Consider the following 25529-nt stretch of genomic DNA (forward strand, 5'->3'; position numbering starts at 1 on the left):
TCCAACCGAACAAGCTAACCATTCTTCTTACGGGTAACCAACGTTACGGACGAGGTAGTGGAGTCTGTTTTGCCTTTGTAGTGTTTATGTGGATTACACAGAAGCTACAATATCGGCACAGGATATATGTTATATGAAGTTATGGTATTTCAAAAAAATCCTAGAATGAATGGACTTCTATGGGAGTTAGCAGAGAGGTGGTCCCTCCAGCCTACGTCGATTCTTCTACTTCCGGGAATTCGCCTGCCCCCTTGGCGCTACCTCGCGCTACCTGGCTAAAATCCTGGCGCGCCAGCAAGATCTACATCATTTTGACGTCACGGTGTCGCGCTACCGGTCGGGTGCGTCGAGTATGTAGAACGCCTAACCGCGGAGTCCGCGGCTGTAACCGCGAACCGCGCATCTCTACACCCTTGGTCTGCTTTCCAGCTGTTCTGAAACTCAACTGCCTCAGCTGCCTGTGAGCAGCTTTTCAGTTGTGCTGGATTTCTGTTCACTGCAAAACGAGCAAGGATGAGCGCAACTAATTTGAAAATCAACTGCTGCTCAAACTTAAAGGAGAGCTCAGGCGATATTTCACATAGATCTCTGTTTCTCAAAGTCACTGAGTACTGTCGGTATGAGAATTTAACTTGAATTTAACTTGTACTTGAGTAATATTTAATCAAAGTATTGGTACTTTTACTTGAGTAGCCTACAATATTTTAGTAGGCTACTTCTTCCACCTCTGCTTATTGCTTACTTTTATTTATTTATTTTTAGTGCATGGGACTCTTAAATGTAGCCTAATTGGGTGAAATATCTCATTTATAATATCCCAGATTACCCGAATCCACCCATAATTGCGATCAGTCAATCAGAAAAGCGTAGCAAATTGGTGCAAAACCTTTTGATTTTGAACTTGCCCCAACTTATGGAAAGAAGCCTTTTCCTGTTAGCCAATCGAAGGGCGACAACTGGACTCTGTCCCCGAAATGAATCCATGTAAACCTATCAGTAAACTGCTCGTGGAACGGACTAGTATTTCGACCAATTACTTCCTGAACCGTGGTGAGATCACCAATGGACTCTACTGGGGCGGGCCCATTTGAGTAGGAAGCTTTGAATTAGTGCGTCTCTTGCTCACGAACCGGCAAAGAGGTATTGTGGTACTGGATGTATCAAAACTTACTTTGTAGTTAACGTAACTGTAACGATAGACCTAGTGAAGGACTCAGGATGTTTTATTTAAGCGGTCTATATGTGGCAGTAACTCTTGCTTTGGTACCCAGTATTAACGTTGATGCTTTAAAAGACGGAGATTGTGAAGGTGAGTAGACATACATATCATATCATACATATCTTTCTTCACCGTTAACGTTAACCTGCAGAATAAGGTTAGGTTTGTAGGGTAACGTTAACGTGGTCTGGAAACAGCCTCTTTAGATCCTTTAGATTTAGATTCGGACTACTTTAGGTTCACGGTTTTACTTTAACGTTAGGTTAACGATGCTAAGTTACCAATCATTAACGTTAGCTGTAACGTTCAAGCCAGCCGGTATGGTTTACGTGAATATAGTGTGCTAACGTTAATCGTTAACGTTACACAGATGGCTTAGGTGAAGTTAACGTTAGTGCTAGATTTAGCTTCTAACCAGTTAAATTAATGTTAGAAAGCGCGATCGTGTTGAACTTAATGTGAACATAATTTAGCGAAGGCTAAGCATAATGTGCATGCATGTACTGTAACCACCCTGACTAAACGGCACGGTATTCAGATATTCACAGTTTTCCGTCTCTCTGTCAAGGAAATTGTCATTTCAATGCTTGGGGGGTGTGTGTAAAATAAGATGTAGGCCTACGTTATATGAATAAACGTCACTCTTGAATGTTCTCTATGTAGCTGCTAACGTTAGCGTCAACATAAGCTTAAACGTGAACTAGTCTACTGCATTTCGGAGTTAAGACAACTTCGAGGTCCAAGTCGGAAGCGCTGGAATGCAAGTTGAAAAAGAGTCCTGCCTCTTCAGGTGGACAACATGGGACCCTGTCACTACACTATGCGTACTGCTTCTAAGATCCGTTCTGCGCATGCGCAGAAGCTCAACGTGTTTTACGATGGTTTACGACACTACATGATAGGTTCTACGCTTGCGTGATTACCAGTATTATGCCTCTTTCCATTTGTCTCATAAGTCCCCCGCCCGAGTTAGAAAGTGTAATGCTACGTTCCAGTGCCCATCCAAACCAATGGTATCCTAAGTGAAGTATAGCTCCTACTTCAAAGCATTCCAGGCAATTGAAGTGGAATGTAAACAGAAAACATGGTCGACCGCTGCGCTAAGCTGATACTCTTTTTTTTTTTTTTTTTTGTCTGCTCTGGAGCCGTATATATGTAAAAGCGCTGCATTTCGCTATGTAAGATAACTGGGTACTTTGACCGTAGGCTATATCTTCATGCAAACAGATAATAACGACATAATTTCGCACCATAATATGAAAAACAAGTTGTGTTAAAATGGCAGTGTCTAAAACAGGGGTGTCCAAACTACGGCCCTAGGCTACTACATTGCCCACATTTAAATTAATTATAGCATAAGCGGGCACTGATGAAGTCTAGTGCAAGACAAATCACGTCAAGTGATTGCCAAGTGTGCTCTGGAAATTCACAATTTCGTCGCCGTTTAAAAAAAAAAAAAAAAATAGTCCAGTATTTCTTTTGAAATTGAAATGAAGTTGTATGGACTGGACTATTTTTTTTTTTTAAACGGGCGACGAAATTGTGAATTTCCAGAGCACACTTGGCAATCGACTCCTACAGCAGCAAAGATGGCAACATTTCCGGAAAGGTACTGGCTTGATGAAATTCATTCTGGACTCTCTATCCGACCACATAAAGACCTCGGGATACTTCGGTTTGGCTTTAGGGACCCTCTACTCACTACCACGTAAGTGCAATGTTGTTTGGAACTGTAGAAGAGGTATAAAAATAGTGTTTTGTAGCGGCGAAATAATACGCCCTTCTCACTTCCACGCTAACGAGCTTTGACTAAAAACGGTAACATCGAACTTTCTCAAAACACATCCGAATGACATGATTTGGATGTCAGCTCAACGTATGTACTCCCAATCATCCGTAAATCGATCTAAAGTGCATTTTACTCCGGATAATTCCTTTAAGATCCACGACACCGGATTTGTTTGTCCTCAATTTGTGGTGTTCCACCTTGTTGATGACAGGCCTTTCTGACCTCTGTTTTTTGAATATATCAATATTACTTGACGCCCAGAAATCCAGCATACACTGTTGCACTCGGCTAAATGGGGTGCTGCGTCCCCATGTTGAACACGCGTTCTCGCACACTTTCCTGCAAACTTGTCCGACTTAGCAACAGTAACTATGGGACTGACAATGGGAGGAGGGGCTTGGGATCGGTCAATTAAACAACATCAAATGAACAGTATTTCTTAAGAAATTAATTTTCTACAACAAAATTACTTTCATTTAAATTATATAAAATGTTATTTATTTATTTATATATATATATATATATATATATATATATATATATATCTCGGTGGCGGACCGTCAGGGCCTTCAAAGCCTTCTCTGAAGGCCTAACTATTTTCAAACGAATGAAAAATAAGTGTCTTTAATAACATTGTACTTTAGCATTTATTATTTGCTTCTGCTTCCCCGATCGTTCTTGACTACTGATATCCCACCGCTGTCCGATATGTGATTTGATTGGCAGATTGTGTGAACAAATAGTGGGGGGGTGCGATACATTTTTATCCATTTATTTTTATCCTGGATCGGCATCTATGTGAAAACTGTCATTTGTCTTTGGTTCCCTGCCCTGCTAGTTTAGTCTGACTTTTTATCTCTCTGAATTTTGTGAAAATTATTGGTGAAATCAGACCAGGCTATCAGACATTCTAAAATAGCCAGCAAGCAGTAGCAGCATTAGGGCAATACACATAGATATACGGCAATAAATACATCTGGTGACTTAGGTTTAATAGCATGGTGGTGTGCTGTGACATTTTTTTTTTTATAATTTTCTGTTGAGACATAGTGTAGGCCTACCGCGAAATAGCCTACGTTTGGCAAACACTGTAGGATAGCCTACTGTAGTTCCACGTGAGTAATCAGAGCAGCCCGGCACCTAGAACAGTTGCACTGTAACGTTAACGTTAGAGCTACAGCTAAATAGGAGAGCCACAGTCTGAAGCAAGTTTGCTGATGTCAGATTAAACTACTAAATGGTTTGGACACATCATTGTAGACCGGTGGCAGTGCTATATGTGCGTGCGAGTCATGAACATAAAGTAGGCAACCGATAGCCTAAATATTTCAAAGTAGTCTGCACAAACCCATACTTGAGTACACTTGGTGTTCACTTTCAATATGACATGGACTAAATTGCGTGTCTTTACTGGACAGCAGCAGGCAGCAGTTTACAATGTACTTGTGAATATGGGTGGTAAATAAATAGCCTAGCAGCCTACTTTGCTGCTGAGGATGATCTGTTAACCAATAAGCAATCGGAGCATTCATTTTTTGTGTAACAAAGATTCTAGTGCTACACAGACTCGCGTAAGAGAGAGAAAACTATTCCCCCCCACCATGAAATGCTGGGAAATTGCACACATTTAAACGCTGAAATGTAAAAAAAAAAAAAATCTCCACCGTAACGCCCCCCTATTATTATTTTTGTCAAAAAATAGTCATCATTGAAGGCCTAACCACTGAACGCACGGTCGGCCACTGATATATATATATATATATATACACACATTATTTTTTTGTTGTGTGGCCCACTGGCCAATTTTCACCCCTGGTCTAAAACAACCCTACACGCAGAGAAGTAAAGTTTATAGCCTATTCCTTTAAGTTGTACTTCTCACGAAGTGTCTCCATGGGCGCCGCCGACTTATTTTGGTGAGGTCGGGGTTGGTCGAGCTCCCTCGACAGGCATCCCAGTGCACTTTTCTTAGTTGGAGGTAGGATAAGTCCCACGTCCCACTGGTTTGGATGGGCACTGGAACGTGCCATAAATTACCCAGCTTTCTTGCGGCTTTTCACGGAGGCACGCCCCCTTTAATTCGGAGATCTTGAGGGTACCCCGAGGTGGCCGTACGACCTTACGACAAACATGGCTGCGCCCATAGTTGAGATGAGATTACATGTATTTTCTTTGCATAAACTGTGTTGGTAATTTTAATGTTGATGCAATGCTCTTACACACTAGATTACATTGCTGCTTCATTCTGGCCACCAATTCATGCATTGTACGGTCTTGCTGTGTGTGCAATACAATGTAACAATTTGTTTTCCAGCCGGTATGCTAAAGAGGCTACATGTAGCACAAAACAATAACAATGAGTAGCCTGCTAATGTCCCTCGTGGCTCGAGAGAAATGTGACTGCATTGAAATAGGCGAATTGAGTTGCTAATAAAGTTTTTATTATTAATTCACATTGCCCATACCCAATATGGGAGAATGAGGGACGTGTTCTCGTGTTCTAGACTATGTCCAGCACTAACGAGATAGATGCTGCCCTGGTGGCATCCATGTTCTTCCTAAAAAGACCACAAACCCCAGCGTTCGCACTAGCAACTCATTCGTACATGTTGTACGGGCAAAGTCCTTTGAGGCCATATTGCAACGCTTTTTGGGCAGTTATTGGGCATCTATTTCGGCAGAGATGCGTGTGCGCAAGGCTTGACGTTTTGCCGCGGAAGGGGTGTGGATATGCGTAGACAACTGCCATATTGCCATTACAAACTAACCCCATGCATTTCTATGGAGGACTTTTTGAGTGCTGTGTCTCCTCAATAGAAAGTCTCTGGTACGGGAGGGCGTACGAGACTAATGGAAAGACCCATTACATATCCTGAGAACGAGAATGTATAAGTCAAGTCAACATTATTTATGTAGCAGTAATAAAGTTCTAATAGTTAAATGTTTTTAAGGAAGCAACGGAAATGTATGGAGGCTATCCAGAGGTCGAATCAACGTTGATTACTGAGGCATAAAAAAAAAAAGGTTTGGTTCTTGTTGGTTGTCAGTTGAGGCCATGGGTCGGTAGGGAATTTTATTTATTTTATTTTATTTTTTTCCCCCCAGTGGCAGTAAGGGATAGGTAGAAAATCAGTCCCTCCAGGATTTTGCGAGGTTTTGAGACTGTTGCGACCTTAAACCTTTTTTTTAAAATTTAGGGCAATTAAGATTAGTAAGACCAGAATCATACTGATCATCTTGATGCTTATTAAAAAAGGATAATCAAAGGTAAACAGTAAGGATTACAGAAAATCAAAGTAGGCCTACTTTATTTGTGAAAATGCTTTGACTGAGGTAATTCAAAAAGCAGTATAACCTTTCGTAGAACTAACTAGAGATGGCATCATGTCATATGTTTCAATACATTCATATATTTTGTAATTCATATTAAGTTCATATCTTTAATAATTCATAGTCTGTGGCCTGCATAATTATTAATAGCCAAGTAAGTATCTAGTAATTTCATATTGATTTAAACTATTTGACTACACTTCTGTTTAATGTCATTACATTGGTGGTGTACGTCTAATTGACTGCCTGCCCCTTTAAGGACGTGAGAGTAGCCTAATTACATTTCTGAGTGGATTGGAAGGCTTGCATCTCACTGTGTTCGGCTACAAGTGTAAATCACTTTTTGCATAGTGCATTACGATATGTGGATGCAATTGGGAATGTCTTCTATGTCATTAGTTAAAATAAATGTTAAAAAAACAACTCGAATGAAATCATTCTTGGATCATAGAAGAGGTAAATTGTATTAATTTCTATGATTTTGGTAGCACTACTCAAACTAAGCCCACAAGCTAGCAAACATGACTAGGGCTGCAGCTATCGATTCTTTTTGTAATCGATTAATCTAGCACTAGGGCTGTCACTTTACGTTCGAAAATCGATTGCACAATCGATTGGACCAACCAACACAAGTTTCGAAAACTAAAATAGGGAATCGATTTTAACCAAATATGTACACTATTAATTTAACGAAACGAATTAAACGAATTAAAACGAATTAAACAAATGAAAAAGATAGATGTAACAAAACTCAGGAACAAGCAGAAAAATAACAAAGAATTCCGAAGTGCAGTAAGCATTGCGAAAGCTAAAAAGAAAATTCCCACCAATTCTACGCACCGGAAACAGCTTTTTCAATCGGCTGCTGTGCTGCTGGTTTTTTGCCAAAAAATTGAGGACAACGCGATCAACCTGTGCGACATGAGAGATACGAGTGATGGGCCCTAATGACTTGAGGAGTTCGATATGGAAGCACTTTGGGGTTTGGGTATATCAGACTATGGAGAAGGACAAAGCGGTATGCAAACTGTGCAGTCGTGAGTTCTACGTAGGCAAAATTTGTTTGACATTTCTAATTGTAAACGCAGCCACGTTGAAGCCTGCAGTAATGTTTTTCACTGATGTTATGGCAGTCCACTCTGCTTATTGTTTTTCGAGAATGTCGCATTCCTGTTTGTCATTGTGCACGAAACTTCACGCCATTGTGCGTCTTCAAGTGCCCCCTTTACGTTCGTCCTAATGCCTGTTAGTTGTTCGTGGATTGTCCTATATTTGGTGTTGAAAATTAAAACGTCTTTAGACATGAAAAATCGATTTTACAATCGATTCAATGAACAATTATGTCTCAAGAATCGAACAGGATTTTTTCACGAAAGTGACAGCCCTATCTAGCACTTTATCGATCGATTAATCGGATAACATTTTTTTTTTGTATTTTTAAACAACCAAAACAAATAATGCATAACGAAAATTACATTGCTGTAAAATGATCAAGCAATTGGCACAGAGGTATTTATTCTAACTCCAACATTTGGCTCCAAAACTAAGCCCATTTATTGCAATTTACCCATTTAGTGTTTATAAGTGCCAGTGCCAACAATTAAATAATGTTCAAAATACTCTCTCTGTAAAATTGCAACCTCTTGTTCATGACACAAAGCTGTCCATACTATGGTGTGAAGTGCTGGGAGGGAGAAGAGGGAAAGCAATTTAATGTATTAATATGCACAACAAGTTTCATGCTGTAATCTAGACCTGACATCAAAGTAAATATCTGTTTTATGTAGATTTCTACACCTGCAGCATTTGCCATTAGGCTACTAACAAATAATTTTACCATTAGGCTACTAAAAAATATTTTTTGGGGTAGCCTATTTGCTGTGGTAACCTAGCAACCTGAGTGTGTGTGTGCACGCGTGCGGTGCGTGAGGGAAGATGAGGGTGCATGCATGTGTAGGGGTTCTTTTTTAGGCATAACCTACTGTCTTGCAATTGAAAGTGAATAGGTTTACTACTTAAAAACATCAAAGCTAAACATTATATCACGACATCGCTACAAATTCAGTATGTGATTAAAATCAGCCAACATCAATGTAGGCTACGTAGATAGATAGGCTACTTTATTGACGTTTAGTGAAACAGCATGGAGTGGATGTTTTCGGGTCAGAAGCTTATTCCTTTCCTTTTTGAGTAATGATCCCAAAACTTTACTTGAAAACTTTAGACATTCTCTGCCATTTATGGACATCTTGACTCCGCAATCGCACCAGCTAAATTCAGAATGTATCACGATTCACACGCTAATGGTGTGCTTCCTGAACAACTGTCCGTGTGGAACAATCAGATCCCTGCGCGTCATAGGAATTTAACGAGGCTTCGAGGCATGGTTTTTGCCTTGAGTAATTTTTGTAATCGAGTTATTCGAGTAACTCGATGAATCGTTTCAGCCCTAAACATGACATAAGCTAAAAGGACATATCCAGGTAAACGTTTGCCAATGGGTTGCATAGCCTACTCAAATGTCAGTAAACCAAAGCAGTAGTAAGCAGATCATTAATGTTAGCCTTCTATGTATTGTCATCAAAACTGCAGAGGAACGAACACGTTAGGGCAGTCTTTGGTGTCATATGCAGAAGGTGCAGAAGTAAGTGTGCCATCTGGCTCAATATTCTGTGCGAGGGACTGTTGTGGTAGGTGAAATTTCACGGTGAAACTATGATGATTGGTCAAATTTGCGAAAAAAGTTGCGGTCTTTGGACAAAATTGCGATTGCCTTGGTAAGTGACGAAAACAATTGTCTTCGTGAACAGCTGTGCATAGGCTACTTTGTAAAAGACAGAATACGCTCATCCCTATACATAACGCAAGGGGTAATTAATGTAATTATAGTTCGCCATTTATTTAATGTAGCCTAGACTATTTAGTGTTATTTCCCAAGCTCATAAAATAAATTTGGGTCGCACATAAATTGACAGGGTCGGTCGGAAACCGGAACACAAGAATCTAATTTTTTTATGCCTGGTCAGGGTTGCGTTTCCCAAAACCATAGTTGCTAACTAAATTAGCAACTTAGCTGGTTGCAATGCAGTTTCCCATTTCCAACCAAATAAGTTGCTAACAGGTTAGCATCTATGGTTTTAGAAAACGTACCCCAGATTGGTCGGTTTCTGTCAGACGACCGAATTAAACGATAAATCAACAGCATGAAAGCGTCAACAATTTAATTGTAGTTGTAACTTCTACACGCCAAAACCCTGGATGTGATCGCTTTCAAGTCTACACTTAAAGGGATACCAGGCAAGCCTGATGCTTTTTCTCTACGAAGCTCCCCCTACCGTCTGTACGTGTCGATACGTGTGCGAGCCCTCGCTCGGTCTGAAGCTCTTTTCTTTGCATCTTCCGTCAAGGGTTTTCGCTGCTTATTCGCCGGCTCTGCCATTATACACACGTTTGCAACAATTGCTAGCATTTCGTTAGCCTGCCTCTGTGCTGGGGATGCAGGATGTAAACTGGACCGCTTGTCGCAATGTCTGAGACTTTGTGAGACTGAAGGTCGGTGGGTAGGATGCACCGAACTTGCAAGTGGGATATTCTTCCTACAGGCAGTAGGGGCGGGCGAGAGAGCCTTCATTTGCCCCGTAATGAATCATTTAACCATATACCGACTTACGAAGATGAATAATTAACACAAAACGTTGCCTGCTGTCCCTTTAATCTAGGTTACACACGCAATTGACAGCGAGATGCAATCTCCTCACGCTAACTGTTAAGTCTTTGCTTTCACATGTAACTTTGTTATAATTTAATTATGAAATATGAGCTGATCTTGGAACTGGATCCTTTCACTGCACGCACGACACCATGCGTAGTGTTTCATGAGGCAACACTGCATCAAAACGAGAGCACAAATTTAAATTCACACATCGAATGATCAAATAACTCACTCCTTTACTGTCAACTTGCTAGCCTATAATATAGCCTGTATTTAAGCAGCCTATAAATAACTCGACTGAATCAAAGACAGAATTGGAAAGATGAGGATGATCACCTACATTTAAATGAATGCTATTACAACCATTAATAAATGTATTGAGAGAATGAAGATGAGACAATTAAAGGGACTCCAGGCAAGCCTGATGCTTTTTCTCTACGAAACTCCCCCTCGCTCGGTCTGAAGCTCTTTTCCTTTTCTTTGCATCTTCCGTCAAGGGTTTTCGCTGCTTCTTCGCCGGCTCTGCCATTATACACACGTTTGCAACAATCTCTAGCGTTTTGTTAGCCTGCCTCTGTGCTGTAAACTGATCCTGCTTCAGTCGGTGGGTAGGATACACTGAACTTGCAAGTGGGATATTCTTCCTACAGGCAGTAGGGGCGGGCAAGAGAGCCTTCATTCGCCCCGTAATTAGTCATTTAACCATATACCAACTTACGAAGATGATTAATTAACACGAAAACGTTGCTTGGTGTCCCTTTAAGGGTTGACAGGTTGAGGACTGGGGAAGGGCACCATGCATCGCAAAGTAAACTAACTTGCTGTGTCGAGACAAGAAAATTGACTCAATGACCGTTTGTTAATATCATTTTATTGCATACTCTGGAAGTAGAGCAAATCTCAGCAAACCTATTGTTGAATAACTCAAATCATTCAAGGCCATAGAGCGTATGGGTGTTCATCCTTTTGAAGATGCTCTGCAACTTCTGACTATAAACAAACCTCAGTAATAGGCTACAAGAGATTTTTTTTAACTGTAGCAATACACAGAATACCTTCACTTTTTCATGAGTGTGTGTGTATATGTAAATGTGTGTGTGTGTGTGTGTAATAGCAAGGCTATTAGACTAAAACGTTTCCCCTTCTACTCAAGCAAATCGTTCAAAACGAATATATTCCAAGAGTTTCCGCCCCACAACTCATTTTTTTACAGGTTTATACGGGTTATAGTAATGTTGTCAAATAATCCATTACTTCAATTCATTGTGTTTCCTTACTCTCTGACGATATGGTGATAATTTTTGGAATGGTGGTACTTTACTGGTTCTTTAAAATAGGAGAAATAGGTCACCCTATAAGGACTTATTTTCCAACTAACTTTTCCTGCTAAGGGATTCATTATACATAAACATACCGTGAACTTCAAGTTTTCAAGTTTCAAGTTTTATTATCACAATATACTTTGCAGTATAGTGAAAATCGTGTGCCACAGTTGCAGTAGTGCAAGGAGGGGTAAATAAGCACAGGGAGGCAGTAGGGGGGACCTTAAATAAAGGGAGTTGAAGAAGAAACCTACGACATGAACTGTGCCATCTGACAATTAGGGGTGACATTTTGTCATTCTATCTTGAGGGATTTATACGTCCTGCAGCTTGTCTTGGTGGACCAGAAGGTTGCACTGCACCTTCTGGTGGTGTGAACTGTTAAATGAGTGAGAGAGAGAGAGAGAGAGAGAAATAGGACAGACAAAATTATTTATTAGAATAATATTACTACAGCACTAAAGCAGAGTATCATCATCATAATCATTATTCATACACTGATTAGAAAAGCAAAAGGGCAAACACTAATAATTTACAGGTCATAATACAATCAATACTCTGATGCATCTGTGATTAACTCATTGAGTACCAAAAACGTAATATTACGTTTTTCCTTCCCATGCGTTGAGTGCCAAAAACGTAATATTAAGTTTTTAGCTTTTTTTTAATTACGAAACTAGACACTCTAACACACCTTATATGTGATTTTGGGAACTCTGTGATGAATGGAAATAGGGCCTCGAAGCCTCGTTAAATTCCTATGATGCGCACTATACACGCAGGGATTTGATTGTACCACACGGACCGTTGTTCAGGAAGCACACTAGCGCGTGAATCGTGATGCATTCTGAATTTAGCTGGCGCGATGGTGGAGTCAAGATGTCCATAAATGGCAGAGAATGTCTAAAGTTTTCAAGTAAAGTTTTGGGATCTTTACATACTCAAAAAGGAAAAGAACACAAGCATCTGAACCGAAAACATCCACTCCATGCTGGTAAAATTATTTGTTAGTAGCCTAATGGTAGGCTGTTTTTTAGTAGCCTAATGGCAAATGCTGCAGGTGTAGAAATCTACATAAAACAGATATTTACTTTGATGTCAGGTCTAGATTACAGCATGAAACTTGTTGTGCATATTAATACATTACATTGCTTTCCCTCTTCTCCCTCCCAGCACTTCACAACATAGTATGGACAGCTTTGTTCGCCCAGCTAAGTCATGCACAAGAGGCTGCAATTTTACAGAGCGCATTTTGAACATTATTTAATTGTTGGCACTGGCACTTATAAACACTAAATAGGTAAATTGCAATAAATGGGCTTAGTTTTGGAGCCAAATGTTGGAGTTAGAATAAATGTCTCTGTGCCAATTGCTTGATCATTTTACAGCCATGTCATTTTCGTTATGCATTATTTGTTTTGGTTGTTTAAAAATGCAAAAAAAAAAATTATCCGATTAATCGATCGATAAAGTGCTAGATTAATTGATTACAAAAACGATCGATAGCTGCAGCCCTAAATGGAAATGAAATATATGACGATCGAAAACTCATGAAAACGCACAATCTGGACATTTTTTCTGGACATTTTATCATAACTCGGTTGCCGCTTTGGGTCGAATCAGTGACTCATGCACGTCATCCCAAAACCAGGCCATTTTTCGTGGGTCTATCACTAGGTGGCAGTCTCGCCAGGTCTCGCTGATCACTTCCCGGAAAGTTTACAGGCAACACTTAATATTTCATGAAAGACGTTATATCTCCATTTCTAGAAAAAAACAGTGATTTTGATGAAAACTAGAAAATGTCATTTCGAGGAAATTACCAGTGCATGAAAATATAAAATATACTGTATATTAACATAAAATGCAAAACAAACTTTTATTTGGAAACAGTTGGCAGGAGTCATAGTTGATAACAACTGACAGTTGAAATGTCTAAACAGTTAAATAGTTGAGTAGTTTAAATGGTTAAATTATTTAATAGTGAATTATTGTAGTGAGGACATTTATTTTGAAACCGTTGTGGGCAGAGGAAATAGGAACACAATCTGTAGTCTTAATAGAGCCAGATTGTATGCTTAAAGCCTGAGACAGAGTATATAGTTTAAAAGTTGAATTTAGATAGTGTAATGGATGTTGATAGACAGAAAGTTGAATGGATGTTGATAGGCAGATTGCTTAATGGATGTTGGTGGATAGTTTAATGGGTGGATGAGTGAATGGTTTGAAGAGGATGAATGGATAGAAAGTTGGATGGAATGTGCCTTATATCCTTGTAGAATGGAGAGACACAGAGAGAGTTGGCCTAGTTAAGCAGAAAGCAGTTGATACAGGTGCAATCAGTTTAACTGGCCCTTTGATGGGTCCTAGTAGTGAGCAGCTGGAAGTTGATACAGGTGCAAATCAAGTTAATTAGCCCATTGTGATGTCATTAGCCCATGTTAAGTCTATGGGGAAAAATAAGCTTGTTTTTTATTAATATCTCAAAGTATAAAGTTTACAAAAGTGAAAATACATTCCCCATGTGTCCTTTTCAAGACCTACGTTACAAAGTTTGAACGAAGTTTCTACGTTAAACGGTTAAAGCTGAATTAGATGCAGAAATTTGGTGGGAAGAAGAAGAAGAAGAAAAAGACTTCGGATAACAGAACAGTGCCTTTTCATGCACTGTAACTAGCCACTGTTTAGCTTGGGATTTCTCAGGAACAGAGGCGTGTAGAAATACATGGTTTGCACCCACTGAGAGCTTAAAGTCTCACCTTTTTAAACGAGCCATTGCATGTGTTCATAGCTATAACACAGAATATGCTGTGGCTGTACAAAAATCATCAACAATGGTCTAGATTGCTGGCACTCTAGGACAAAGCTTCCGAAAACAGCTTGGCATTCAATGAGTTAAAGCCAAATGGGAGACAATCCAACAGATATCTTTAACAAATCATTAGTAATGCCAACAAAGGGTGGCTTGTGTGTATCAAAGTCGAATAAAGTTTCACTGTTGGGCATAAACAAGATGTTTAGAGTCAGAGTGAACACAAAAGGAGCAGAATATAACAGAAGATATAGTGAATACATTTCAAATCTTCACATCAACAGTGTGCCGTCTGTGATGCGAGCGTTAGTCCAGAGCCCCCTGGTGGCTGGCTGCAGTACAATGTGTAACTCTGCCCATCCCCATGTATTTCAATGGCCAAGTAGCCAACTTTCACTTTTCTCACCTAAAACTATTTTTGTATCAACAACTTTTTTATTCGAAAAAATAGTTGTCAAGATGCTTCAATACACACAATTTTTCTTTTCTCGCTGAAATTATTTTTTTTTAATGTTATATTAACAAATCTAAAAAGGGCGTGTTTACACCTATGATTGACAGCTGGCTGGCTGCAGACACGACGCTTTGTCCATTATGTTTTACCGTCTAGGCTGCAGACAATACCACGTCATCGCTCACTTATTTTAACGACACCTGATTTCGACACATAACCTAACCTAAATAAGTGTTGCTGTTATTATCATTAGGCTATATCTTATCACAGTCTGACTAAATACATATTGATAGTCATACATTGTGTAGTTGTTTGTAAGAGACATCGTTGTTAGTTGTGACAGATTCTTTGTGAAAAAAGTTATGTGCTGTTCTTTCGTAGATGCTAAGTATATTAGCTCATAGCATGCTAAATCATGCTAGCATTAGCCAGTTGATAGGTAAAGTAAAAGGGCTCTGCTATATTGATCCGAAGTGACGTTAGCCATAGTCACCATCATTTACAGTCCTACTTGTTTCAAATGGTTAAACGTAACCAGTGATTGCCGCCATCATCGTTGCAACTTCATTTGAATACACTTTGTCACTGGAGAAGGCGATGTTAAGTTTCATTAACGTTAACTCTTGCTTAGTTTTGCGAATGGCAATAAACGCCACCTAGCCTGCTAGGTCGACAACCTCGGTATGCCCATTTATGAATCAGCCCGACAAATAACGTTACTTGTGTTTTAGTGAACACATTATTGGACCATAGCTTAACGTGAGGAGGGATTCAAAGTTACAAATGGCCAATTTGCTTAGTATGTTCAGAACAGCGGTATCTGCAAATGCGTTAAGGTATCGTTGTTACCTGCGATTGCACTGCTGAGAAGCATTTTGCATTCATATGATTTGATCAGGTCTTGCCAGTGATGTGTAAATCCTCCCGTAGACGTACATCATTTCAAAATAATACGTCTAAATTGAAAACTGTGACAACTTATTGATAGGCTCTCTCAATATGTCTGTAATCGTATGCCTCTACCACAGGCTTGCTAGTGTTATATAAGTTATATATCAATAATAAACAATGTCAAATTAATCAACAGCCTATGGACCCTTTCAAGAGTTCCATTATCAGCATCATAGTTGGCCCCACAAGACTTCCTTTTTAACATTCCATATGTTATCTTAATGCAGAGGAAGTAGATTGGGGCCCAAATAGAACGTTCAAGCATTGTTTTTGTTGTTATTGTTGAAAGGGTCTATAATGAAAATAAAACAGTACTACTGCATACAAACCATAATGTATAAGAAGTGCTTAAAAGACCAAAAACTATCACAAGAACGAAGAGCACTGGGCAACTCATTCCACCAACATGGAGCCACTGAGGAAAAGAGTCTTGCAGGGCTTAAATTTCACTGCGGGATTGCGGGTATTGCGCATAATTTGTTCAAGTCCCGCAACTCTAGCCATCATAATGCGAGAAATTCCCGCATACACTTTTACAGCCTGTCTGATGACGTTAATATAGCCTAATCATTAAGTGGCGAGTTGAATTGAACATAGCCTCATGCAGACGCACACACACACGGAGAGAGAGAGAGAGAGAGAGAGAAAGAGAGAACCACTTTGCGCTTACGCAAATAGGCTACGCTACCATGGCAAACTTTTACATCTGGAAAGAGCTCCTTGGTAACTGCTAGCTCAGGTCACGTCAACACTTGATCCCAGAAAGATTGTCTTCGACATGTTAGTTTTTTGAACATTTATTGTATCTAATGACATAGAAAACATAATAATTTGCATACACATACCGCACTATGCACAACTTTTATTCACTAGCGACTATAGCCTAAAACCGTCAGGCTGAAGGGGGGCTAATTACTCCATAGAATTACTCTCACATATTTTCTTAAAGTGACAGGCACTCAATTACACCTACTCATCAGCAATGTGCACTCAATTGGACCTACACACCACATTAAAGATATGCCTAAGTGTTATAGGTTAAACGTCAATATGAGGCATTCAAATTACTAAATATGTTTAGCTACTAGTAATTACTAGTAAAATGCTAAATGCATTATTAAATAAATACACTCTATATGAATTCAAAAATATATGATAGAAACACATCACATAAGCTATCATTTTCAGTGTGTGTTTGTGTGTGTGGAGAGAGTCAAGCAGAATCTAGGATGTCCACTGTTGTGAATGATCCCACTACAGTATATATTACTGATGACGTCAGGGTGGTGGGGGCCCCAAAATCAAACACTTTTTTTAAAAAAGTATCGAAGTATTGAAATCGCAATTCTTGACTTGGTATCAGAATCGACCCCCCCTCCCCCCCAAATTGTGTAAATCCCCCCTACATGAATAACCTAAGGGGGGAATTCCCCCCCATTTTGAAAAATGAATTTTAAGCCCTGGTCTTGAATTTGACCTAGCGTTTAAGACTGGTCGACACAACAGACGCTCATCAGAAGATCGCAGTGGGCGGTTGGGGATGTATATCTTGATCATTGAATTAAAATAACAAGGAGCAGATCCAGTCAGTGTCCTATAGGCCAAAGTGAGAGATTTAAATTTAATTCTGGCTACTGTAGGGAGCCAATGGAGAGTAACTAGGAGAGGAGTTACGATGTGTCCTCTTTGGCTGATTGAAGACCAGTCATGTTACAGCATTCTGAATGATATATCACACAAAATAAATTAAAAAAAAAACATTCAATATTGATTTAGTATCAACCAATAATTATTCTGATATTAATATTCTTGTAACGTCTACATCTTTGTGTAAGCTACAGTTAAATACTAAGCAATGGCCTCTGACTTAAATACCAAGGCAGTTAAATCAAGTCAAGTCGGCTTTTATTGTCAATTTCTTTACATGCACTGGTCATACAAAGAATTGAAATTTCGTTTCTTACTTTCCCATGCAGACATAGACATGCTTTAAATACAGACATAGACATACTATGGACATAGCCATAGACAATAAACATTAAATTAAAGTGCAAGACTGAAATATAGACATAAATATAAATATAGACATAAATGACCGTGGTATGGTATAGTCTACGTGATACACAGGACTACAAAGTAAACCCATTTAAAAAGCAGCATCATCATCATCTCAGTATACCCATTTAAAATAGGCAAGGATACATATTTAATAACATTTGGGGTTGCTTACAGTATACCCACCACTACAACTAACTAACTAGACTACACCACACTGGTTAAATGGCGCAATTTACAATTTGTGAGTTCAGGGGCATACAGAAAGTTGAAGTTTGGGTGACATCAATAAAGAAAATAGAAACAAAGGGATGTGTACAGCCTCAAGTATGAATGATGTCACATTAACAGAAGGTTCAGAGCAGCGGCAGACCTTTCTTGGTGCCACGCAAGTTATTGAAAGTCATGTGTTTTCAGAACGTAGTGGTGCTGTGCCATGTCCCATGTATAAGGGGCTTCAGGTTGATCCAGTGACGGTGGGTGATGTCAGGGAGATGGATGTCAGGGGGAGGACATGCCACCTCAGACCACTCCAGCCAAACCACTTAACGTAGCCATTCCCTTGCTTGCAGACTAATGTAGATCATGGAGACCACCTTGCCGCCACCTCCAGTACATTCAGCCATCACCCATATCTTACCTGCAAAAAGGAAAGTTACAATAAAGTTAGTCAGACAATTTTACAACATCACAAAGCATCTAATCAGGCACTCAACACCACTAGTAATACCAATTAATTAAATATATGTGTGCAATAAACTTCACAGCCTACCTAATGTTAACTACACATTTAAATATGCGGTGTGAATGTTATTAACTTGCGTCAGCTTGAAAAATAACGTTATCAGTATGACTGATCATGGACGTTAGATGACAAACTAAGGGCTTTCTCAAATGTTCACCGATATCCCTGGGAAGTGACTGGTTCTTGGCGTAGTGTTTAATGCAGGCGTTTCATTTATCGATCATTCACTTATGCGGTCTACAACTACCGACCTACCAATCTATTTTTTACAGTATATGCTACCGACCTACCATGACAGAAGTAGCTCTAACAGAGGTGTCTGTCGTTAACGTTAGAAAAAAATGCAATGCTGGCAAACTGGCTAGTAGTTACATTAACATGACGGGTTGATGAGGTTCATGCTTCACATTACGTTAAAGTTAACTTGCGTTGCTTTATCACATCATACCGTTGCTTTATCACATCATATACTGTACTGACTGTCTAGTGTTATTAATCCCCATGTACAGTCAATGGTTACTCCATGTTGAGATGGCATGCATTAAGATTGAGATATTTGAAAACAGCAACAACTAATAAAACCAAGTATATCATGCATCGACTGTTACGGGAGCTGTGTGCTAACGACTAACTTAGCCTCCCGTTAACGGTAACGTTAATGTAGCTGCTAACGTTAGCATCTAATTCGCTGTCCGTATTTCTGTTGTTAGCTCATTAGTATTCACCATAGTAAATTGTCACAGTCTGTAATCAACATAATAAGCTCTCTTAGACGTATTTAAGAACACCAATAGACAAACGTTTCAGTTGATACGCAACACTTACCAGACAAGAACAAACCGATTGTTGTTTGTATTGTTTAGCTAACTCACAGCCGCAAAATTCATCCGGCCAGCTAGCCTTCGGCGCCGAGTCGACCTGCGTTGTGGAAAGGAGAAGGGGGCGGGTTTCACTTGACAAGGGGCGTGTTTAACTCTCTGAGTGGCAACTGAGTGGCCGTGCCCGACCGCGACTCCTCTTCACTGTGCATGCTTCAACTCTTGCTGCGCAGCCGCACTTCAAATTGGCTCCAAATTTTCCAAGATGGCGTCGCCTCGGCGGCTTCAATTCCATAGAACACTGTAGAATGCAGCCACACTGTCCAGTTCTATATATACAGTCTATGGTGTGACCTGAAGAGTGAGTAGGGAAGTGCTACAAAACAAAGTGTCGTGTGGACACTGCATGAGACCGTATGCCAGTGGCACGGGACTGGTACGAAAATCCTTCTCTACTAATTTTGTGCAGCCACTGCACGTAGGCTGGCGTTTCAGGAAAAAGGTGGAAGCTAAAATCGCTTTTTCGAATGACTTGAAGCTGAGCAGAGTGGCACAGCAGTGCTCCTTCTAGAGCCGCCCACAGACCTTAACACTTGCATACATTCTAATTTTTACGTTTTTTGGTAGAACCAAAGCAAGATTGGTGCATTTCGGTCGGTACCATTAAGCATTGACGTTTGGTGCCCAGCCCTAGCTATATGGGTCGTTTATACAATCCGAGTTCCCGTTGATATCTGGTGTATGATGGGGGAAATAGTTGCAAAATCATCTGACTTTAAAATCTATGACTTTGTCTTTAGATGTGGGAGGGTGTGATAGCCTACTGTAGTCTCTAGTCTTTCAATTTATTTTGTATTTAATATGTAATTTGTAGTTAAATCGGATTTGGTGTGAAAAAAATCTTGATCTTTTTTTTTTTTTTTAAGCCATATCGCCCAGTCCTAGTTGTGTGTTCTGTTAAAAATTAAAGTAACAAAGCAAAAGACCACATTACAGTTTGAACAAAAAAAGACCATTATCCATAACTGGCAGAATGCAAAGAACTTGCAATTACATGAAGAAATAGAAAGAATCAAGATGAATGTGATTACAGGATTAGCAAATAATCACATTATTTTTAATTTACATTTAACAGCATCCCAACCTTTTTGGAAATGTGGTTGTAATTGTTAGCATCACTTTCTTTCTTGCAGTGTGTGTAAGTTTCCTGGGAAGATTTTATCAGACACTGAAAGACAATGATGTCAAGTTCAGCAGTGCAGAAATTGAAAAAGCTTTCATGAAAACCTGTAAGGATGCAAAGGGGAAGGAGAACAGACTCGTAAGTATTTTCCCTACCATATTTATCATCTCCCTGCAAACTGCTATTCCAGTTATGCCTTACAGACAAGTATGTGTTAAATGTACTTGATGTTAACAATGTCCTATTTTTACTTTGACACTCAGTGTTACTACATAGGAGCAACGAGTGATGCAGCCACTAAAATGATCAACGAAGTCTCGAAGCCCATGAGTTACCATGTGCCAGTTGAGAAGATCTGTGATAAGCTCAGGAAGAAAGACAGTCAAATCTGTGAGCTTAAATATGGTATGAGTTGCTATTTTACAAAGCAGATTTGCCAAACGAGTTGTAAAGTCTTTAGTAAGTTTGTAAATACTGTAGTGCAGGCTTAAGCCTCGTGCTGGATGCTGCACGACGCAACATTCTATCTCCCGCCTGTTGCTGCATAGCGCAACATTGACTCTCCCACTGGTTGCTGCGTAGCGCAGCATGCTTTTTATTTCATGTTTCTAGGTGTGCAGAGGCTTAGATAGTAAGGTTTTGGTAGACGTTGACAATTCTTAGTATTTTTTCAGAAAACCCTCAGGAAATAAGGTTATTTATTTAGTCTAGAATGCCATAGGATTCTATAGGCGTTTTTTAGCAGGCATTTCAGGAGTAAATGGGTTAAAGAAACCGTATGTAAGAAATGTATTTTAATTAATCATAAAATGGCCCTGATATGTCACTAGACATTAAGAAATCATGTTCATTTCAAATACTGACAACAGTAGTCCGGCCAGGATATTGTCATTTAAAAAGTGAAGTTGCAGCCCTTAACTGATGTTGATGTTGTCATGTTGTGTTTTGGCCTGATGCGCCACCCGCCACCTATCTACTAATCACGAAGTCAGTAGTGTTTCGGCATCCGGGTTGCCAGCTCTGCCAGTCAGGGGGGAGGGGGAGGGAATACACCGCTCTACAGTAATTTGAAAGTGATTGCAGTACCAGTTTTGGCTACAATCTTACATACGGTTCCTTTAACACAGGTGCTATGAATATAATATTCTATCGTATTTTGTCAGACTAGTAGAGATACAAGCATGGTATTTTCTGTTTATATGCTTGGATACATGCCAGTACTGTGCTTTTTCCAATGTCCAGTTGATTATCCGGGAAGTGTTGTTTTTACCAACGATAAAACCAACTGTCGAGTCAGGCTAAGCCAAAGCTATATCCGAGGTTACAGGTGATAATGGCTGGGCTTCAAGCACAGAGATTCAAAACACGTTTGATGTAGTATTGGCGACTCTTTTCAATATACTCTGAATTTCATGGTAACATCCCTACACCTATGTTCATGTTTTGTGGCTGGAACAAACCTAAAATGCCCAGACAGTGTCACAAATCGAAATATTCCTTAGCTTTTATTCTTAGCTAAATTATTCCTTTGACCTAGTTTTGGCTGTTCTCACTCACACTTTATTAATTAAATGAATTCAATTGTTAGCAATGCCGTTTCTGGCAGTCAGTAGTTATGTAGCTTTTTCAGTGAATCCCCTTACCTGACTCGGTCCGGCCTTCCACCTTAACACCGCACGATTACGCCTGGAAGTGATAATGGGAATGGGATTAGCCTTGACTTGCCCCAATTTGCACATATTTGGTGCAACAGTCGGGAAGGGGCTAGTGATACATATGACCCATGGTGTCTCTATAGTTTACTGGGACGTGGTTGACTGGTGGAAATATGTTGTCTCTTTTTGCAATACATTTTGTATTGATTGTTGGGTTTTTTTGCTTTTCTGTTTTTGTCCATTTTTGGGCTCCTGTATTCAAACTCTTCTAAAATGCCAAGATTTGTACTTGTTTTTATGAATCAAATGCACAGTACTTAGGGGTGTGACAATACACTCAACCCACAAGACGAGACAATACGCGATATTGGGTTCACGAGAATAAGACGAGACAATATTTGAACACTATATTTAGGAAATCTAGATTTTACAAGTACAAGTATTTACATTTCTTTACTTGCTGATACTGATATTTCTACCAAAAAATAATTATTAGGCTAGCATAAAAATGTAATGAATTGGAACACATTTTTTTTTTACAATAGGCCTAAGCCTAAAAATAAATAATAATGAGTATCACATAAAATATGTAATAGCAGGCTATTTCAAAACGAGATGTCTCCACATTTCATTTAATTGAATTTCAACAAATTATCAACAAGGCTATTTTGGCACTGCCATCACATTATCTGTCCCTAGTCAGTAAAATCAGACAAGTTACATTAAGACTGTGAGTAGACCCCTGTATAAGTGGTGTGGCTCCATTAAGAATGTGACCACTCCCTCCAAGGAATTTTGTTTACTTTTCCCTCAACTCCTGGTGGGTGAATTACAGAAACACGCTAGCCATCGAGTCTGTGCCAATTGCACAGGTTAGGTGAGCTATAGTTTCAATTGAGAACCATTTGTGTGATGGTATTAGGCTGCATTGATTCAACACAGATCCATAAATCTTGCTAACTTTATGTTTTTGAAGTCAGCTGTGCAAGACTGAAATAAACACACTGGCAGCACATGGAAGCGGTTATGCTACTGTGTTTTAGTGGAAACGGTGTAATTGAGTGATATTATTGTTTCCAGCAGATACCCAAAATGCTGCTACACAGAAAAAAATGTAAAAGAGGCTGGGGCATCTTTGGTGATTTCGCCAGGCTCTTCGGTCATACTGGCTACAGCTGGATACTACTCCACGAGACAGATTTTACCTTGATGAGAAATGTTGTGACATTGTAGTATCGTGAGATCTTGACACACCCCTAACAGTGCTGTTTCAGCTCATTGCATTTTGCGTTGTGTTTTAAGCAACCATTATCTCCTTCCTTTCATCTTATCAGAATTCAGCTAATTGAAGATTAGTTTTAGAAGTATTAGTTTTGAATTGAGCACCTAAATTTTGTTTTGTATGCCTTTCCTACTCCAGAGAAAGAGTTGGACCTAAGCACAGTGGAACTGAAAACACTGAAGGTGAAGGAGTTGAAGAAAATCCTAGAGCATTGGGATGAGACATGTAAAGGATGTGTTGAGAAGACCGACTTCATCCGCAAAATCCAGGAACTCATGCCTAAATATGCTCCAAATGCAGCCAAGGCACGGACAGAATTTTAATGTAACTTCTTTAGTTGAAATCATTATTCTTTGGGAGAAGCGAAAAGTACTGTGGCCTGATGATCACATCACAGATTTTTTTGAACCCTACAGTCTGACAGTCTTGCAGATCTTTTCTAGAAATGGTCTCCTGTTTGAGTTTGAAAGTTTTGCAAAACGTGTTTGATTTTTATCATGATCTATGCTGTACAAACCATATGTTTATCCCAGTTGTACTATAATTTTTCATTAAAACCATAAAAATCTACAATGGACTAGAGTCATTGAAAGTGTGACTACGGTAGTCAGGGTAGAACGACCAGACAAGTGTTATACTGTCACAGTGATCATGACTTTTTTTTTGTTTTGTTTTGGATGTGGCCTATGTATGTTCCACCCTTTTTTGTAACAATTTTTTTTCTTTTTATTGCAAATAAGTAGGCCTAAAAAAAATTGTGCTGTAGATGTCTTTCCTTCATAAGGTAGCCTACTATTTTCCTACTATAGGCTACTAAGTAAACATACTATATTTTTATTCTCTGCATTACTGCAAGCAGAGGACAATGGACATGGATGCATAAGATCTCTTTCCAGAAAGCGCTGCTTGGAAAACCATAATTAGTTAAGCTATTCGAACTGACAGTGCATACACATAGGCTAGCTAACATCAGGGGCCCGTTGCACAAAAGCAGAATTAAGACATCCGGGATAAGTTACTGAGCTGCGCTCAATGAATCCAAAACAAGAGCGTACAGGCTTAATTGGTTGCACAACGAGCAAGCCAGGATGATCAGACACGGATTCATCAAGCCAGGTGAAACCTATCCTGGATAAGTGTGCGCTCACGGCTCCCTCAAATAGACCCCGCCACCGATCACAGATTCACTGATTCACCATGGCAACTAGAGCGGCTTCATTGCTTCTTCTACGGTGTAAAGTAGGTAGCGATAGCCTTTTCACAACAGCAACATCTCTGTTTAGGAGAATATTGCAATTAGTGTCGCGACCACCACACGCGAAATGGTTACGGCGCTCCCGTGACGTCAAATTGTCGCATGACAGGTTGGGAATAGTATGTAAAAGTTAATTAATGATCAAAAAAGTTTAAATAATGATAGTGGGTCTAGGTAAATGTGATAACAATGTGGGCAGTGGAATAACTATTGGTTTCCGTTTGTGGTGACTGCTGACTGAGATAAGGGATGAGATTGAAATAGATCCTGGAATTTAGCCTGGGGGGTATTCCATCAACCTCGCCAAACCTGGCTTATTTCGATAAGTCTCGCTAATTTTAGTGAGAAGTCCGTTCCATTAATGAGGTTAACGTGAATCCCAGCTTGGTAACCATGGGAATTTATGCCACAGAACTAACCTGCTCCGTAGCAGGTAAAAAAAAACCAATCAGTCGGAAAACGAGTCCAAAAAGATGGTTCCGTCAACCTGTGCTCTCGTCACCTGTAGCCTACAACTTCAAAAATAAAAGTAGGCCTATAGAAATGTTTTTTTCCGACAGTGCACCAAGCATGGATTTACACATTAACTCACTACCTCCAAAGAATGTATGAAGATTATACGATTAAACATGTTTTAACTTCACATGCGTGTGGCTCTAGGAATCGTGCTACTCTGCGTCACTTACGTTCGGTGGTAGTGTAACGTGCAGCGAGACGGTATAGGAAAGAAATTACATTCTTGCGTGTTCACAGGTTCGCTTCCTATACGAAGTATTAAGGCTACATTGTTTATCACCTTGATGATGGCATTTTTAGTTATAATCTTTGATGAAAGACATATGTCTACTGCTGATAAAGGGTCATGCACATTTGGTAGGCTGTTCAGTGACATATTATATCTGATGCAAGCCAAAGGATAATTATTCTGTAGCCTAGGCAGCTAATAA

General features: G+C 39.6%; 1 protein-coding gene across 1 annotated transcript; it reads left to right on the forward strand.

Annotated features, from left to right (window-relative positions):
• Positions 1 to 1092: 1092 nt before the first annotated feature.
• manf (mesencephalic astrocyte-derived neurotrophic factor) lies at positions 1093 to 23897 on the forward strand. Its single transcript, XM_042088909.1, has 4 exons — positions 1093 to 1309; positions 20401 to 20528; positions 20654 to 20795; positions 23466 to 23897. Exons 1-4 carry the CDS (start codon positions 1219 to 1221, stop codon positions 23648 to 23650), a joined length of 546 nt encoding a protein of 181 aa, XP_041944843.1. The 5' UTR covers positions 1093 to 1218; the 3' UTR covers positions 23651 to 23897.
• Positions 23898 to 25529: the final 1632 nt, after the last annotated feature.

The sequence above is a fragment of the Alosa sapidissima genome, chromosome 4, assembly GCF_018492685.1.
Source record: "Alosa sapidissima isolate fAloSap1 chromosome 4, fAloSap1.pri, whole genome shotgun sequence".
In the NCBI taxonomy this organism is placed as follows: domain Eukaryota; kingdom Metazoa; phylum Chordata; class Actinopteri; order Clupeiformes; family Clupeidae; genus Alosa; species Alosa sapidissima.

Excerpts from the sequence above, each read along its gene's own strand:
- manf (XM_042088909.1), top strand. The coding sequence starts at position 1,219 with ATGTTTTATTTAAGCGGTCTATATGTGGCAGTAACTCTTGCTTTGGTA. Across the intron at positions 1,310-20,400 it reads AAAAGACGGAGATTGTGAAG|TGTGTGTAAGTTTCCTGGGA; the intron begins GTGAGTAGACAT and ends TCTTTCTTGCAG. Across the intron at positions 20,796-23,465 it reads AATCTGTGAGCTTAAATATG|AGAAAGAGTTGGACCTAAGC; the intron begins GTATGAGTTGCT and ends TTCCTACTCCAG.